This window comes from Jatropha curcas, chromosome 5 (genome assembly GCF_041381405.1).
Source record: "Jatropha curcas cultivar XTBG-Jc1 chromosome 5, XTBG_Jcur_1.0, whole genome shotgun sequence".
Classification (NCBI taxonomy): Eukaryota; Viridiplantae; Streptophyta; class Magnoliopsida; order Malpighiales; family Euphorbiaceae; genus Jatropha; species Jatropha curcas.
Window position 1 is genome coordinate 11,148,636 of NC_143155.1, and position 19,775 is coordinate 11,168,410.

Consider the following 19,775-nt stretch of genomic DNA (forward strand, 5'->3'; position numbering starts at 1 on the left):
AGGATTATCGACCTTCTTCTCTACATGAGTTTGAAATCTAGTTGGTGTACCACTAGGTCGAGCTCTTCTTGTATTAGAGCGTTGGGCAGCTTTAAACTCCTGTAACTCCTTTCTCATATCTTGGACGGAATTGTTGAAAGTTCTAAACTGTCCTAAGATTGACTCCATTACAAGTTTCAACTGGGGATCCTCCATTTGACTTCCCTCCCCACTATTATCTCCAAATGTGCCTGCACTCATGGTTAGTGTTCAAAATAGAAAACACGAAAAGGATTTGAGTTAGTGATAAAGCACTCCCTCACGTGTTTACACTCCTCAATCACTCCCTCCAAATCCTCCAATTGTACTTAAGAATTTCAGGCCAACCAATCAATCTCAAAGCACGTTTAGAACACAAGGAAAATAAGCCTTAACAAAAGAAACGTAAGCACAATTCTAGAAAGAAAACTCAAACGAAATGAATGGTAGCACAAGAACAAAACAATGTACTACTTGATTATTAATTAGAGTGTTGGAACAAGCAAATACACCCTAACAATATAAATGAAGCAAAGATAGCACACAAACAAGAAATAGAAACTAGAATTTAAAAGACAATTTAGGGATATAGTGTATGAATTTAGTTTACTGCAAAGCAAACCAAATATGGACCTAATTAATTCTACCCAATCAAAGCAAGCAAACAAAGAAAATCCAAAAAAAATTTTTTTTTTTTTAAAGGTACTGTAGCAAGTTTGCTTCTGAGTTCCTGTAGCAGGCGGAACTGTAGCAAGTTTGCTTCTGAGTTCCTATAGCAAGTTACTGTAGCAGACGTGCTTGGCTTGTATCCTCACTTAACCCACAAATGTGACCCAATTTAGGTAGGGTAAGGCCTTAACAAGGTATAAGTGGATGGTTTGTGTCTCCCAATTTCAATTTAGGTAGGTAATGACTTAATATTTAGGTTGTCCAACAATGAATGGTTTGAGTTTTCTAGAAAGAAAACTCAAACGAAATGAATGGTAGCACAAGAACAAAACAATGTACTACTTGATTATTAATTAGGGTAAGGCCTTAATATTTCGTTTGAGTTTTCTAGAAAGAAAACTCAAACGAAATGAATGGTAGCACAAGAACAAAACAATGTACTACTTGATTATTAATTAGAGTGTTGGAACAAGCAAATACACCCTAACAATATAAATGAAGCAAAGATAGCACACAAACAAGAAATAGAAACTAGAATTTAAAAGACAATTTAGGGATATAGTGTATGAATTTAGTTTACTACAAAGCAAACCAAATATGGACCTAATTAATTCTACCCAATCAAAGCAAGCAAACAAAGAAAATCCAAAAAATTTTTTTTTTTTTTTAAAGGTACTGTAGCAAGTTTGCTTCTGAGTTCCTGTAGCAGGCGGTACTGTAGCAAATTTGCTTCTGAGTTCCTATAGCAAGTTACTGTAGCAGACGTGCTTGGCTTGTATCCTCACTTAACCCACAAATGTGACCCAATTTAGGTAGGGTAAGGCCTTAACAAGGTATAAGTGGATGGTTTGTGTCTCCCAATTTCAATTTAGGTAGGTAATGACTTAATATTTAGGTTGTCCAACAATGAATGGTTTGAGTTTTCTAGAAAGAAAACTCAAACGAAATGAATGGTAGCACAAGAACAAAACAATGTACTACTTGATTATTAATTAGGGTAAGGCCTTAATATTTCGTTTGAGTTTTCTAGAAAGAAAACTCAAACGAAATGAATGGTAGCACAAGAACAAAACAATGTACTACTTGATTATTAATTAGAGCGTTGGAACAAGCAAATACACCCTAACAATATAAATGAAGCAAAGATAGCACACAAACAAGAAATAGAAACTAGAATTTAAAAGACAATTTAGGGATATAGTGTATGAATTTAGTTTACTACAAAGCAAACCAAATATGGACCTAATTAATTCTACCCAATCAAAGCAAGCAAACAAAGAAAATCCAAAAAAAATTTTTTTTTTTTAAAGGTACTGTAGCAAGTTTGCTTCTGAGTTCCTGTAGCAGGCGGTACTGTAGCAAGTTTGCTTCTGAGTTCCTATAGCAAGTTACTGTAGCAGACGTGCTTGGCTTGTATCCTCACTTAACCCACAAATGTGACCCAATTTAGGTAGGGTAAGGCCTTAACAAGGTATAAGTGGATGGTTTGTGTCTCCCAATTTCAATTTAGGTAGGTAATGACTTAATATTTAGGTTGTCCAACAATGAATGGTTTGAGTTTTCTAGAAAGAAAACTCAAACGAAATGAATGGTAGCACAAGAACAAAACAATGTACTACTTGATTATTAATTAGGGTAAGGCCTTAATATTTCGTTTGAGTTTTCTAGAAAGAAAACTCAAACGAAATGAATGGTAGCACAAGAACAAAACAATGTACTACTTGATTATTAATTAGAGTGTTGGAACAAGCAAATACACCCTAACAATATAAATGAAGCAAAGATAGCACACAAACAAGAAATAGAAACTAGAATTTAAAAGACAATTTAGGGATATAGTGTATGAATTTAGTTTACTACAAAGCAAACCAAATATGGACCTAATTAATTCTACCCAATCAAAGCAAGCAAACAAAGAAAATCCAAAAAAAATTTTTTTTTTTTTAAAGGTACTGTAGCAAGTTTGCTTCTGAGTTCCTGTAGCAGGCGGTACTGTAGCAAGTTTGCTTCTGAGTTCCTATAGCAAGTTACTGTAGCAGACGTGCTTGGCTTGTATCCTCACTTAACCCACAAATGTGACCCAATTTAGGTAGGGTAAGGCCTTAACAAGGTATAAGTGGATGGTTTGTGTCTCCCAATTTCAATTTAGGTAGGTAATGACTTAATATTTAGGTTGTCCAATAATGACTTTTGTGTCTCCCAATTCAACTTAGGTAGGTAACCAACAATGAATTTTGTGTCTCCCAATTCAATTTAGGTAGGTAATGGTTTTATATTTAGAATATCCAGCAATGACTTTTGTGTCTCCCAATTCAACATAGGTAGGTATTGACTTTAACAAGATTTGACTTACCTCTCTTTTTTTTTTTTTTTTTTTATCAACAAGATTCAAGAAGACAAACAAATCTCTAGATTTGGTATTTAATAACTTATAAATTCTTAATAACGTAATCAATTGATTTTTTTTTGTTTTTTTTTTAATAAACAAATAAACAACAAGAACATCCAAAGAGAAAACTCAGATCCAAGAACATCTAAAAGAAAAAGTCCAGATCCAAGAAGATCTAAAGAGAAAAATCCAGATCTAGAATGAAAGCAAGTATTAAGATAACATCAAAGGAAATCCAGCAAATAGAAAACTCAAATTCCTAAACTAAGATAACAGAACTTACCCCAAAACTTTGATTTGGCTCTGATACCAAATGACGCGGAACCGGGATCGGAAATCAAAGGAATGAGATGTAAGTTCACCTCTATGGCACCCCACGTTTATAATGAAACGGAAACACCAATAATCGAGATTAAAACGCTCTATGGCACCCCACGTTTATAATGAAACGGTAACACCAATAATCGAGCAAAGAATAAGATAAACGCCACAAATGAATTGATAAGTTTACCTTAATTCTTGATGCAATTAGAGGATAGCAAATTCTCACAATCACTCTAATTAAGAAGAACATGCAAGAGCATGAGCAATTCTGCCTTTGATTCAAATTATGCCAAAAATCCCGTTTTACATCTTAAGGAGGCTATTTATATGCCTTAAACAAACATAACCCTAAAGAAGAGCATCTAACTAGGCTGCCCTAGGGCCAAAACACATGGGCTTAACTCTAAAACACAAAATAAAGTCATTTCCAGCCCAAAACAAACAACTAGATATTGGGCAGATTGCATGCATCATAAAACCAACCCAAAACAACTTAAATAAACACTATGAGCCCATATCCCTTACATATTAATTAGACCAAAACAAGCAACAAAGGATAAGAACACATCCAAGCCCACTAGGAAGCACCAATGGATCCATATCACCGAAGTCACTAAGAAATCTTCAGATCTTTTTAAACTTAAACATCGTAAAATATTATTGAATCTCAACATAATATGCAGAAAAAATGGCCACGACTAAATCTTGTGCCAACACTAGTAATGCCACAAACATGGCCACATTCACCACAATCTATACAAGCATATATATCTTTCCCCTTGACCTTGACCCAACAACCGCAGCTTCACAAACATTTCCTCTCCGACTAATATTTTATGAATGCCTTCTTCAATCTCCATAGAGAGAAAATAAACAAAAACAAATTTGGAACATAAATAAGAAAGATAGCAAGCTCTGCAAACATTTCCTCTCCCACTTATATTTTATGAATGACTTCTTCGATCTTCATAGAGAGAAGATAAAAGGAAACAAATTTGGAACATAAATAAAAAAGAGAGGAAAACAAGGATTCTTCAGCATTTATTTGTCAATACTTGAAGTATGCAAGCTCAGAGAATAAATCTGCTACCTCCACAAAGTTTTTATAGACTGCTACAAATAACCGATACACATCTTGATGTCCTTCATCCAGCTGAAGCTCTTTTGCAATTATCTCCAATCCAAAATGCTGAAAGGGGATTATGCATCCATTAGATCGCAATTAAAAGACAAGATTGAAATACTCATGAACAAACTTAAAAATAGAGAAGACTAGTGAGTAAAGCCAACCCAAGAAAAGCAAACGATTCTTTTACTTCCATTCACAAGCTGTAATATTGCAGTTTCAGAGCTTGAGAATATACTAATGAACCATCCCAAAATTTGAAAAATCAAGGAAGGAAATTTTCAGCAACTATTAATGCTTCCAAAATCTTTGTAAAACAAAGACTGAACTAACAAAGAAACTGCCATAACAATAAGGTCACAAATTGGAGATTTCCAATACCTCAAGAGCACATCTACTTTTATATAGCAACAACATAACCCAAAGTTAAAAAAAAAAAAAATAAAAAAAAAAAAAAAAAAAAAAAAAAAAAAAAAAAAAAACTAATTTTTTCATCTTTCAAACCAGGTTTAATTGATAGCAATGTGTGTATTAAACGCCCAATTAAAAAAAAATGTTTAAGCTTTTAGGGATATAGAAGAGCAAAAAACAGAGTCACCTTATAAACAAGGCCAGCAGAACTAAGTTTAGTGGTGAAGCCATGACCAAAAACCTGGTCAAATCCATTCTGGTGATGATCAAAACGATATCGATATGGATCATAAACGCCTCCAACATCAAGTACCGCATCAAGCGAGTTCAACACCTAACATAAATTTCGCACGCACAAGGGAACAAATGAAAAAAAGAAGGAAACCAGAAAATTTTAAATTTTCTCAACCAAATAAAAAGTGAGAGTGAAACAATGAAAAGGTTACCTGTGGGTCTCTGGTACGGACGATTTGAGCATTGGAGAAGTTATTGGTGAGGCGAAGAATGAAGCAGGCGAGAGCTTCGTCGCAGTGGAAGGTTCCATCATGAGTTCCCACTCTTTTTGCTGCCGATGCTGTTGTTAGGAGACTATGTTTATACAAAATGGAGAGTTTGTGCCTTAATTCCGGCGCGAACATTAGTTTCTTTCTCTACTTCTTAAACCCTCTGCTCTGCGCTCCCAGTACACTGTCGGGTAAGGAAAATAGGGGTAATAATAATTTTAATGACTGAATTTCACATTTTTTCTATTTTCAGTATTTGACCGAAAAACAACATTTTCAATTGACTGAATTTCATATTGGTTTGGCAAATATGGACCCACAATTGTTTATGCGACGGTCAATGTGTGTTAAACTCATGCCAGCTAGATTCCACGTGAATCATACATGAATTTTAAATTCCTTTCATTAACTAGTTCAGTGTGATGCGAGAGATGTATAATTTTATGTTTATTAATTAAATTGAATGTACTTAGAAAATGATTGTAATTTCTATTTGTGTTGTTTCAATTTAAATAATTTGCTTATTTATTTTTAATTAAAAAATGAAAAATAAAATTATAAGTTTTTTTTTTATGAAATTCTCAAGTAAGGAATTAAAATATTAATTAGCACAATTAATCATTGTAAGTAAATTATTGTAATTCAATTATTATAATTTTGAAAATTTTCATATATTCAAATTAGATGAGATGTAAGAATATTTTAATTTGAATTGAAACATTTTAGTGAATTTAAATTAATATTTTAATTCTATTTGTTATTTTAACTACATTATTTAATTAATTTTTATTAACTATGACTTTATTAAACTCTATTTTTTTATGGAAAAAACTTATTTAATAAAAAAACTTAATATTTATTAAATATAAAAATATTAATTATAATGAAATCATCCATCAAATTTATTAGTTTGTAACTCCAGTATTTTAATAAAAAATATTATTTTATTAAAATATAAATAAAATATTAATTGTAATATAAAAATAAAATATCACATCATCAGTTCTATATTTTAATATGTTGACACATAAACATTTAAGCCTTATAAATTATATATTTATATAGATAAATAGATATAGATTCTCATATATTCTACAGTTTCATTCTAAAATATCGATGTTCGTTTTAGTAAATTTTTTTTTATTTTTTTTTAGAGAAGTAATTTTTTAATCATTTATTCTAAAAGCTATAAATTATATTATTTCGTAAAAAAGTTGACTATCTCTAAAAGAGCAGTGTCTGTGCCTCCCACCATTCTGGGCAATTATAGTGGAAATCCTCACCTTCATTATACTCTGTGATTTATTTTTCCACTGATTTGAAGAAATTTGCTTTTACACTCTTTTCTATTTTGCTCCACATTTTCTAATCCAAGTTCCTACATAATTATATATTTGCTCTTTCTAAACAAATTTTAAGAGATAACAGCAAATATAATTATATATGCTCCACAACTCTTTACGATTTCAATTTTCTTCTTTCTTTACTGTCATGTTCAAAAAATTATACATATTCCTTTTTTCAATAATTAATATTTAGTTAATAAAAATAATGACATTTAAATCTTAATCACAATATGATCTAATTAAATATAATAATTCATCATCTTCTCATTCATTAACTTTTGATTTCAAGTCGGAATAAGAAAAAAATTCTTTGTCCCACGTAGCTAAAATCAAGCCATTAAAGCCCCATCACAATTACAAATAAAAGAGAGAAGTCCACCTATATCTCTAAAGTTACCTAGCTCACCAATAGAGCAAGACAAAAAGATTATTCGAGAAGTTTTTTCGCTAAGAAAGAAGAAAAAAAAAAAAAAAAAATCTATTTGCTATAGCAGCTGAAAATACTCGAAAGAAAGCTGAAAATACTCGAAAGAAGACTGAAAATAATAAAGAGAGAGAACTCTAGCATTAGGATCTAGTTTAAGCTATGTAGGAGTAAGATCACTTTCTCATATACAGTTTTTGAATATCCATGAGAAGAAGACGAAGGTTACAAGAACTCACTAATCAACAAGCAGCAACTCCAAATTCAAAAGGTTCAGTACTTTCATCTAATTCTAATTCTTCTTCTTCTTCATCTCCGATTTTTACACAACAAAATGTTCTTCAAGAAAGTGGAGATTAAGGGATTTTCCGCTATTTAGAAGCCTAGCTGAAGGAAGAGCATCGAATAAAGATCTTTTCAAGTCTAAGTATCCATAATTTGATTAACGAATGACATTTATGTGAATTCATCAGTGCATCCACGTGGAGGCTAGCTGGCATGTTTTTTAGTACGCATCAACTACCAAATAAGCAATTGTGGGGCTCGTATATGCTAATTCAGTAATCCGATGATCAAATTTAGAAACAGACACTTGATTGATTCAATTAAAACGTTTGAGCACTTAATTGAAAAATTTTTCCAATCAGACACTCAAATAGAAAAATGTGAAAGTTCAAGCATTAAAATTATCATTATCCCAGGAAAATAAAATTATCATACCCAGACAATAAATGTTGTATATTGATCTAGAGTAGGAATGAAAGTGAGACCGTAACCGCAAAGTTTGCACTACCTACACCTCTAGATACTCATATCCATTCTAAATTAATTTAAAATTAGATGAAAGCCCACGCATTGCACAAGTATTTTTTGACAATCCAATTCAAAGTTAAAATAAAGAATAAAGATCTTTTCAAAAAAAAAATAATAAAATAAAGAATTATACCCTAATCACGTTGATAAAAGTTAACAATTGATAAAAGTAAGAGAATATATTCTAAGATAGTAGCACATGATTTGTTGAGAAAAATCAATCTGTAATTAAGCATCCTTTAAAAGAAATTAAATTAAATTAAAAAATAATACACATAGATAAGAACTCCTCTTCATTTAAGCCTCTATTATCTAATAACAATAAATTAAATTTTTGAAAAACATCTAAAGTGATAAGATATTGATAACAAAATAGGAAGATAAGAAAATAGAAAAAAAAATTATCTATACATATCTATCATTGTATGTTATAAATTAAATTTAAAAAATAAATTAAATTTTAAAAAATAAATATTTTTTTAGGACAAAACAAATGCTTAAAAAAAAGAATCAATAATGATTAAATATCTGAAAAATGCATCTCATTAGGATGGTGGTTATCTTATTTAGCTTACGAAAGAGATTGTAGCTTGAAAACTCATGCAAATATCACAAAATGAGAGTTAATTTCATAAAAAAAATGAAACTAAATCATAAAACAATCAAAATAATCGCAAACACCAAACTAAAATAAACACCCAAAACCCATTTATCATTTATCCACTGAAAACATCTGACAAAATTACAATAGTAAAAAAAAAATCTCTGTATAATTATTGAAAATTATGGATTGCAGAATTCATTTTCCTCTCTTCTTGGCAATAAACTTGGTCACCTTAGCTTCGTTTGGGTCTTTTTTCTCAACATCTTAATAAGACTAATAGCAACAATATGGCGCATGTCCCTAGCAAAAAATTGAACCCAATGGGAGAAGGTTTCCACCACCATGGACTTGGTTGGAATCATCTTCATGAACCTAGTATCACCGTTCTTCACAATTTCACCATACCTAGCCTTGGAGTATTTGGGTGATGTAGCAACTATATGCAAATATGAAAAAACAATTGAATACACATAATCATCTAATGAATTGAATTGAAAGAAATAACAAAAAAAAAAAAAAAAAAAAAGAAACCATTATGAAATAAAAAAAACATATAGAGAATAACTATTGTAAAAGAAAAAAAAATATACAGAGAATTGAGACTCAACCAAGAGAATATATATAGCTGGACAATTTTAAATAGATAAGTTTAAATTTCAAAATTTTAAAAATATTTTAATTTTAGATTTAAAAAATATTTTAGTGGCCAATCAAATTATAAAAATGATAGTAAAAAAAGAAAAAAAAAAGCTCAAAAATTTGTGAAAAAGAAAAATAGGAATGTTCAAAGAGTAGAGTGACACATTAGCATTCTTAAAATATTTTTTGTTTCATGATTATATACATAGATTGAGTAATTCATTTAAAAACCTTGACCCATGCGTTTTATATCAATTGCATCACTTTTTGACCTTAATCTCATGGACACCACAATTTAAAAGGTCAACACATATGTGGGCCCCATATACTTACATAAGAGTTAACTAATCAACCCACTAACCTTAATTCAAAACACACCATTTGGAAAAAGGAAAAAACTAACCCTAAAAGCTAAATAACTGCTTCTTATAGCAAAATTATCCTAAGTCCATGGGACAAACTCAATTTTTGAATATAGTAAATGATTTAGGAAAATATAGACCACCTGATCCAAACATAGAAACGTTTAAACTCAAAGTGAAACTACCAAATCTCAAAATAGGAATACCAAATTAGTGGACCACTTGTATAAGTAAAAATAATTAAATATGGTTTTTGAACTGTAAATATGCAAGTTGCAGAGCTGAAAAAAAGTTAAAAATAAACATCAAAGAGGAAGGCCAGCAAGAAAAACCCATAAACATCAAATAAAAATATTGATAATAACAAAAAAATCCAAAACATCATCAACCCAACCGACAAAGTAAAGAATGTAACGAAACGAAAAATTAGCAAACCTGATCAAGTGGGTCACCAAGAAGGTCACAAAGACCTTCTTGTTCTTACAGTGGCCATGACTAGCTCCTTCAGGACCAACATTCTTGCTCATGATTTTGGGATTTTGAGAAGCAATCGTGGGTTATTTTTTTTAAGGGTTTGTTTTTCCTTTCTCCAAATAGTGCGTTGTAAATTAGAGTTAGTGGGTTGGTTAGTTAACCTTTGTATCAGTATCTGAGGCCCACATATGTATTGTTTATTGTTTTTTAGACCCTGATTTAAAATTAGGGTACAATTATTACTGACCCTTCAAATTAGGGTGTCCAGGAGGTTAAGATTAAAATGGAGTGCAATTGATACAAAACGCATAGGTCAGGGTTTTCTAAATGAATTACTCTTTCAAATTTTTTTGAGGACTAATGGCTAATTTGCTTCCTCAACTTGTACTTGAGGAGCAAAAAGCCTAAATTTGAGACCCATAACTCATATCTAAAGTGTTCAAAAAACCCCAAATGATTGCTGGTTAAAGCATGTGACTATCACAAAATAGAAAAAGCGCCTAATTTTAAAGGTACTCTTTATTTTATCCGTCTTTGTGTCTAGTCTTATCAAGCAAAGGATAAGAAGGCTTTAATAAAAACAAATTCTAAAAGTGTAATTTGAGTAGTTTGACAATTGACTATGTGTTTTTATCTTAGTTGTAAATATTAACTGAGAACTTGTATTTACATTAGCACTTGATGTATTAAACGTTTTGTTAAGAATTAGTAAAGCACTTTGCATAAAAATCATTGGCCCATATAAAAAACATGTCTTCTCTCTCTGAAAAATAAATGCTTCTCCTCTCCAAAATTTAAAGGTTTTTGCTCTTTTCCTTGGGCGGCTATCGGCAACAAATCTTTAACCAGCCGCAACCCCTTTTTTCTTTTCTCTCTTCTTGCATATTTTCTTCTTTTAATCTTATTTTTATTCCTCTTTTATCTTTTATTTGCTGCCCTTTATGGGTCTTCTCCCCAACATGCATTTGCCTTTTTCTCAAGACAGATCTATGGATTTGTTCTTACTTTTGGTTTCTGTTTAGAGTCTTCTAAGCTTCTTGGTTTAGGGCAACCACTCAAGGAAAGTTTTAATAGAAACTTTCTATGGAGGTGGCTTAGTAAAAGGGAGATCTGGTCCATCCTCTAAATCAAGATGGGTTTATGCACTCTGTAACATCCTGATTTCTAGAACTTTCTATTGCATGATAGATTGTTTAGTAGTACCAATTAGGGTTTTGTACTAATTTCAAACTAATTGGAGAAAATCTTGATTTGTGAGTCTTGATGGTGAATCAAACATTACATGCATAGTTTTCTCAAATTGACTATTTTAATTGCATATTAATGTTTTCAATTTTAAAATTGGATTTGTTTTAAGCCTTGATTTGAAATTGGGGGAGAAATTGATTTGATTTTGACCAAATTAATTTTATTTAGACTATAATTTAAATAATTTTGACTATTTTAAATTGAGTGAGATTTGACATATTAAAATTTGTTTATTTTAATTATGAAAGATAAATTTAATTTCAAAAGTGAGTTTAAATTAATCTTAATTTAAAGGAATATTATTTAAACCTAAACTAATTATCCTTCTTATCAAGTTTTAGTGGTAAAATAAATAAAAAAGGTGGTCCCTTATTACTAAGCTAACACGCCAACTTGGCTTAAATAAATAAATAAATAAATAAATAAATAAAAAGAAAAAACCCTAAATACCTGGTGTTAAAAGACTAGAGGTCGTAGCCTCCATAGTATTTTGTAAAGAGAAAACTCTTCTCTTCTTCTCCAAAGAGTGATTGAGCACTCCTTTCTTTTTCCCCCATTGATTTCTCTTTGTTCTTAAACAAAACACAAAAACAAACCGTAAAATTCAATCTAGGCAATTGGATCATGGTCTAATGGTGTGATCATTGTTAATTTTAATTGGAACAAGGTGAACCTTCAAAGCTTAATAAAGGCAAGAAGAAGGTTAATTGAATCACACTAAAGGTTAGTACTTAATCTAGAAATGTTTAAATTTGATTTTAATTCATAGTTGGTTTTAGGGGTTTATAAGGGCAAATTGGAGATTTTAATGTTATGGTTTGAAATTGATTTCATTTTTGTGTTCTATGATATCAACTGATTATGTGATGTGGACGAATTGGAAAGAAAGCACCCCTAGGGTGATGAACTAAGAGAGGCCGAAGCCTCCTTACTCTTCCCTAGGCTTGTTTGTTTAATTTTTATTTAATTGATTAATTTAGGAGTTATTAAGTGATGATGATTATGTTCAATAATTGTGTAACTCCCTATTTTTTGTGTTTAAAATAGTAATTTACCGGTCTATGAATAGTACCACTGGTTTGTAAATAGTACTACCGGTCCGGTAATCGGTATTATTTTTGTCCGAAAAAATTACTATTTATATTTAATATTTTATTTAATATTTTTGGAGCATGCATGCATGATTTTTATGGGTAGAAAGTAAGTAATGAATTTATTTGGAGAATTTAGATAATTAGTGAATAGTGAATTATGGTGTTATATTAATTAAGGAAATTTGAGGAATTATTTTTATGGAGTTAATCTAAGAATTTTGTGGAGATAAATAATATTTTGAAGGAATTTAATTGGAGAATATTTTTAGCCATTATATTAGATTATCATTGACTTATAATCTTAGCTACTCAATAGTGGTTAAAGACTAAAATACCCTTTTGTTGTTTTATATAAGTCAACTCTAATAATTGAGCAACACTTTCTTCTTCTTCTTCTTCCCCACTTAGGCGTCAACTTCCTCTTCTTTTTCTCTTTGTTTTTCTTCAATTCCTACTTGCTAAATCCACTAAATTCACTCTATTAAACTTGATTTAAGTAATTAATCTTAGAGAATTAAGCTTGAGAAGTGATTTGTGGTGATTATTTTCAAGAAATTTGGAGATTTCCTACTTGGGCCAAGTAAGTGTTTTGATGATAACTTCATTATTTTTGGGTTTAGATTCTTCTTTTAGCATGTACATGCTTACTCATGCTCCAATTTCTTTTTTTATGTGTTTTCTATGTTTTGATTTTGATTTTCTTATATGTAGAGTGTGGAGAACCTTCTACCAAAGAGAAGGGCAAAGCTTATAAGAAAGGGTTTATAATTATATTGAATCAATAATACAATATACAAGTAGTGTATATATATACACGTTAATGATAAGAATACACTCCTAAAGTTACGTTCAGTAATTCTATCTACACAACAGAATTAGTTATTCTGTTTTAGTTGACTCGAACTTCATCCTTACCCAATACACCCCTGCAAGATGGCAGTCGATCTCGAACGCCAATCTTGTTTCTTTGTCTCAGAAATTCCAGCTTCGGCAAAGGCTTTGTTAATAAGTCTGCGAGCTGTTCCTTTGTCGAGACATATTGAATTCGCAATGTACCTTCTTGAACTTGCTGACGAACAAAGTGATAATCAAGAGCTAAATGTTTCATTCTAGAGTGGAAGACAGGATTTTCAGCAACATATTTAGCTCCCATGTTATCACAATATATAACAGGTACATGTAAAAGCTGCACTTGCAATTCAGATAACAAATTTCGGATCCATGTAATATCAGTCGAGGTACTTGCGACAGACCTGTACTCCACCTCTGTGGAAGAACGAGCTACAGATTTTTGTTTCTTGGAGCTCCATGCAATTGGGTTTTTCCCTAAATAAATAACATGTGCCCCAGTAGAACATCGATCATCAACGTTCCCAGCCCAATCTGAGTCAGAGAAAGCATGAAGAACCATTGAAGAATTCGAATGAATCTGAATTCCATATGAACTTGTACCATTTAGATAACGCAACAAGCGTTTAAGAGCAACCCAATGTTTAACAGTCGTCTTGGAACCATATTGGGCTAATCTATTGACTGCAAACGCAATATCGGGACGTGTGAGCAGTGCATATTGAAGACTGCCAATAACCATTCGATACTGAGTTGGTTGATCATATTCAGCAGAGTCATCTTTTGCTAGAGTTAACGAAGTTGTCATCGGAGAATGCGCAGCTTTGGACCCAGCCATATTCACTTTGTCCAAGAGTTCTTGAACATAAGTTTGTTGAGATAGAAAAATACCAGTTGAATTTCGAGAAACTTCAACACCGAAAAAGAAATGTAGCTCAACAAGGTCCTTAATTGAAAAACGTTGACTGAAAGTTTGAATAAAATTTTCAACAACCTTAGTATCACTCCCTGTAATAATGATGTCATCGACATAAATTAATAAATAGATGAGAACTCCCTCATGATAGTAAACAAATAGACAAGTATCAGCCTTGGATTGCTTGAAACCAAAAGAACACAAAGCAGTCACCAACTCAGTATACCAGGTGCGAGGGGCCTGTTTCAACCCATACAACGATTTTTGAAGATGACAAACATAATTAGGCTGAGTATCATCCACAAAACCATGTGGTTGCTCCATAAAAACATCCTCCGTTAATTTTCCATGAAGAAAAGCATTATTGACGTCAACTTGTCTCAATATCCACCCTTGAACAACTGCAAGAGATAAAATAATATGAACTGTCGGATGTTTAGCTACTGGTGCAAATGTTTGATCATAATCCAAACCTGGTCACTGAGTAAAACCGCGAGCCACCAGTCGTGCTTTGTAATGCACTGGAACCCCTTTATAATCACACTTTATGCGAAACAACCACTTACAGCTGACTATGTTGGAAGCTTGATCAGAGGAAACTAATGTCCAAGTCTTTTGTTTCATGAGAGCATTGTATTCCTCCTCCATAGCTCGCCGCCACCTAGGATCTTTCAAAGCTTGTGCAACAGTCTTAGGAATAATCGGCTTTGGATGTGCTGGAACAACTGTATGAAGATTCAGCTTCTAAATCGATTTCACTATATTGTTTTTACTCCTTGTAATCATATGATGTCGCGATTGAACCACAGGGACAGGTTCAAGATTCTGTTCAATATTAATTGCAGGAGCAGCAGATTCAAGTGAAACAGCAGGTGAAGTCAAGAGTTCCATACCTGTGCTGCATAACGCAGAAGATTGCAATTCATTGGAAGTATGATGTGATAGCTGAGAATCCGAAAAATGGAATCCAGAATCCTGCAAATTATTAGAAGAACAAGGAAACGACACAACATAATGAATTGGAGACCATAATTCGACGGACTCAGAAGTTGGACAAGAACTGGAAGACTGTTTTAACGTTGGATATGGAAAGACAGACTCGACAAAGTCTACATGTCTGGATATATAAAGCTTATTTTGAATCGGATCATAGCATTGAAAGGCACTTTGGTTGACAGAATAGCCCAAAAATATACAAGATGTAGATCGTCTTTCTAATTTAGTAGAATTGTATGGCCGAAGCCACGGATAGCACAAGCATCCAAAGACTTTCAATTTAGCATAGTTTGGTTCTTTGTTGTGAAGTTTTAAGAATGGTGAGTAATTTTGTAGTGTTTGAGTTGGCATCCTGTTTATTAAATAAACAGCTGTATGGAAAGCATAGGACCAGAATTCAAGAGGCAAATTAGCTTGATGTAGAAGAGTCAAGCCAGTTTCGATAATATGCCGATGGCGACGCTCAGCAATGGCATTATGCTCAGGTGTATATGGAGGAGTCAGAAAGTGGGAAATACCATTATCCTGTAAGAGACTTTTAAGATGAACAAACTCACCACCATTATCAGAGTATAACGATCCAATTTTCGTCTGAAAATGATTCTCAACTAGTCTTTTAAAAACAGGAAAGATAATAGAAACCTCAGACTTTCGTTTTAGCGTATATAACCAGACATACTTAGTATAATGATCGACAAAAATAAGATAATAAGAAAACCCATCAATAGAAGTAACCGGGGCAGGCCCCCAAACATCAGAATAAAGTAATTCTAAAGGTTTAGTACTAGACATTGATGAAACAGAGAAAGGATTCTTGTGCATTTTATTGCACTTATAGGAATTGCAGAAAAAATTATTATCAGACACAGACAAATTAAACTTCTTCAACATAAGACGCAAAATCGGAGTGGCAGGATGACCAAACCGCTGATGCCATAAAAGGACGGAGAATGAGAAACTGTATGGAAGACACGACTCTGACAGTTGTTGGAGACAGACACTTGTTTCGGCCATTCATAGATTCCATTAACCGGTTTCCCTTCCACCAATCGCACCCCCGTGTTCAAATCCTTTACATAAAACATAGAAGGATTAAATGCAACCTCAACATTGTTAGCAACACATAATTGATAAACAGATATCAAATTTTTATCAAGAGTTGGAACACAGAGAACATTATCTAACTTCAAAGGTTTAATTTGAGATAAAAGAACTGCAGAACCTGTATGAGTTATAGGATGAGCAGTACCGTCTCCAAGAACCACATCGTCAGTCCCATCATATTCTGAATGAACAGCCAAATTTTGCAAATCTTGTACCACATGCTGATTGGCCCCAGAATCCACTATCCATCGCGGATTAGCAGAAGCATTAGTATTCAAACAATTTACTTGCGTTGAACCACCAGATTTGATAGATTGCGAAGAGCCCTCAAACATCCATGGAAGTAATTTCTTCAGTTTATAACACTGTTTTGTTGTGTGTCCTGGGCGGTCACAGAAATGACAAGTCACTTTGCCCTTTGAATTAGAAGAATTTCGATTACTAGACCAAGTACCTGATCCACCAGCCTTTGAAGTATTAGTATTGAATCGATTTTGAACAGCATTAACAGTCGTTGGAGCTATGACAGAAGCAGGTGAGCGAGACAACTGACTTTCAAAGTCAGTAAGCTTATCATGCAGTTCATCAAATGAAACTTCACTTTCCCGAGCTCTGAGCGTAGCAGATACTTCTTTATGTTCACTCGGTAAGCCATGAAGAACGTGAAGCAAGACTTCACCCATAGAAATAGTCACACCTGCTGACGCTAAAGTAGCAACTATAGCCTTGATTCGCTGAAGAAATTCAGTAACGGTGAAACTGCCCAACTTCGCATTAAATAAGGACTCTCGCAAGCTCATAATTCGAGCTTGAGACGGTTTTGCATACATTTTCTCCAAAGTTCGCCACACAACAAAAGATGTCTTGTCACCAATAAAAAACGAAACCAGATCAGGTGAAAGAGATGCAACTAGTGCACTGCGCAAGAGCTGATCTTGACGCAACCAAAAAGGATCATTAGCCAAATTAGCTGGTATAGCAGATTCAACAAACTTCAACAAATCATAACCGACAAGCAGTGAATACCACTGTGTATTCCATGATTGATAATTATGAGGAGTTAATTTAATCGGTGCTTGAGCCGCAGAATTAATCGACACCAGTTGGTTTGCTGTATTTAAATTCGACACAGCAGTGGGTATCACAGGGGTACCAAGAGATGTGATTGCAGGGGTAACTGAAGGAGAAGGAGTTTTGGAAGTGTCGTCACCCATAGGAATAAAAGAAATTGACAGAAAAATAGATCTAAATAGCTTAGAGAGCAGAAAGCTCTGATACCATATAAGAAAGGGTTTATAATTATATTGAATCAATAATACAATATACAAGTAGTGTATATATATACACGTTAATGATAAGAATACACTCCTAAAGTTACGTTCAGTAATTCTATCTACACAACAGAATTAATTATTCTGTTTTAGCTGACTGGAACTTCATCCTTACCCAATAAAGCTAAGGCTTAAACAGTTTTAATTTAAGCTTGTTAAAGCTTGTTTTAAGGTTAGTGTTTATAAATACACTTACCTTGTTTCAATTTTTGATTTTGTGATTTTATGCTATTATGTGATAATTTGGTAATTTTGTATGAATTGATTAAATTATTGAACTTTGGTTGTATAATTGTGCTCTTCGGTGTAGTTGAACATTGATAGAATGATTAATTGGTTGAGAGAAACTCCTCCCCTTATTCTCTCATGTTAGTCGAACCATATGTGAGGTAAGGGTGTGAGTTTTTGTTTTCAATTAATGTTCGATTTAAGCTCTAAATGTGTTGTTATGAATATATTTAACCGAAACTAATGTTAAATTGTACATATGTTATGTTTAGTAATTTTTCTTATGAGTAAATTGTTGGAAATTTTGGGAAAAATGTGGAATTGGTTTAATTGATGCATGATGAGGATCTAAATGGTTATTTGGATGCATAAGAATTATGTTAGCATGCTTGATTGAAGGAGGAAATTCCTCCCTTGATTTCCATAAAGAGGCCGAACCACCATAGAGTGGTAAGGCTTCAATTATTACTTGTTAAGTGATGCTTGGACCTTCTATGTGATGCTATATATATATATAAGTATGATAAATTTGATAACTTCTATATGATTAAAGTTTATGAGAAATGAGTGCTTAAAGTCTTTATGCTTTGAATTTTGCATAAGAAAAGTATGATTTAATTGATAAGAATTTATTTGTGATAAATCTCATTATGACTTTAAGAAAGTTTAAAAAGAAAATGAGTTTATGAGAAGTTTTTCCTATGTTAAGTAATTATGTTTAAGTATGAGAATTTTCATGAATTACTTGAATTCTAAATTAAGCTTACATATTGATTTTAAGAAGACTAAAGACAATAAATGTTATGAGAAGTGTTATGAATTAAGAAATAAAAACAATGTTTTTGGGCTCTAATATACTTGGTGTGAATTTGATGCGTGATTTGATTTATTATATAAGATGAGCATGCTCGGCATTTGATGCCATTATGATGAGAAACTATGATCATATGCTAGGCACGTGAGTATCTTATGTTAGGGTGGATGCGCTCTATATGTTATGATAGGCTCTTGCAGCCCTTATGAATAAGCTATGAAATCTTATCTGCTTCTTTTTCTCCTAAATGTATGCGAGCCCCTTGGAAAATATTTTTAAGAAAATTAAATTAATGAGATTGCATTATTTTAGTAAATCGCAGTTTAGAATAAATTATTTATGTTATCAAATGAATTTCCAAAGCATGATGTTTTGGTGCATAATTTTAAAATAATAGCATGTTTATTGGTGGATAAATGTTTAAGTAAAAGACTTATGGTGTAAAAGAACTAAAATATTTATGTTATCTATTATAAGTTTATTTGATATTGCTTATGCTATAAATGTTAATGTATGTTAAACATTTAATGATTTTACGATTTGTAAATCTTTTTATGAAAATTTATATTTTGAGTACGTTGTCATCACAACATCGGTATGTTTGTGATTTATGAGCACACTGGATTTTATACTCAGTGCGTTGATTTTATCATGCGCAGGTTCGAGACTGTGTTTTGCTGCTTGAAGACCAGAAGAGTAGCATCAGAGTAGAAGAGACTATTTTGGTAGTAGATATAGTTTTATGTAATTAAGAATTATGGCATGTATAATTATTACATTTATGATGATTATGCTATTGAATTATAATGTAAGTGTGTTATTATAGATTATTTTGGTGTATATTTGGAGATAAACATAGACTTATTTAATGGTTTGATATAGAATATTTTAAAGATAGTTGGCATGATTAGTTCATTTGTATTTGATATATATGATGAAGGTATTCAAGTGATAATAATTAAAATGCTATTGAAGATTTATATAGTTAAGAGGTTATAGAAGTGTTGTTGTGTATTTATTTGGAGTTGTGGGAGTTTGGAGTTTGGATTTGGAAGTGCATTGGTATTCACATTTTTAGTGTGCCAAGTTTTTA

At 32.1% G+C, this 19,775-nt stretch overlaps 1 protein-coding gene, 1 long non-coding RNA gene and 1 pseudogene across 2 annotated transcripts; 2 read left to right on the forward strand and 1 right to left on the reverse strand.

The window, feature by feature from the left end:
- Nucleotides 1-4,031: 4,031 nt before the first annotated feature.
- Nucleotides 4,032-5,650, reverse strand: LOC105644011 (uncharacterized). The gene is made up of 3 exons (XM_089721845.1): nt 5,384-5,650; nt 5,125-5,271; nt 4,032-4,589 (listed from the first exon to the last, which is right to left on the reverse strand). The coding sequence occupies exons 1-3, from the start codon at nt 5,573-5,575 to the stop codon at nt 4,449-4,451; spliced, it is 480 nt and encodes a 159-aa protein (XP_089577971.1). The 5' UTR covers nt 5,576-5,650; the 3' UTR covers nt 4,032-4,448.
- Nucleotides 5,651-7,063: 1,413 nt separating this feature from the next.
- LOC149496217 (uncharacterized) lies at nt 7,064-7,647 on the forward strand (annotated as a pseudogene).
- A 3,153-nt stretch (nt 7,648-10,800) lies between these two features.
- Nucleotides 10,801-19,512, forward strand: LOC149496218 (uncharacterized). The gene is made up of 2 exons (XR_016320966.1): nt 10,801-12,073; nt 19,342-19,512. It is a non-coding gene; the product is annotated as an uncharacterized LOC149496218 (long non-coding RNA).
- Nucleotides 19,513-19,775: the final 263 nt, after the last annotated feature.

What these genes read in the sequence shown, in the direction of transcription:
- LOC105644011 (XM_089721845.1), bottom strand. Translation starts at nt 5,575, where the DNA reads ATGTTCGCGCCGGAATTAAGGCACAAACTCTCCATTTTGTATAAACAT. An exon ending in TCCGTACCAGAGACCCACAG is followed by an intron (nt 5,272 to 5,383) that starts GTAACCTTTTCA and finishes AATTTATGTTAG; the next exon opens with GTGTTGAACTCGCTTGATGC. An exon ending in CTGCTGGCCTTGTTTATAAG is followed by an intron (nt 4,590 to 5,124) that starts GTGACTCTGTTT and finishes ATCCCCTTTCAG; the next exon opens with CATTTTGGATTGGAGATAAT.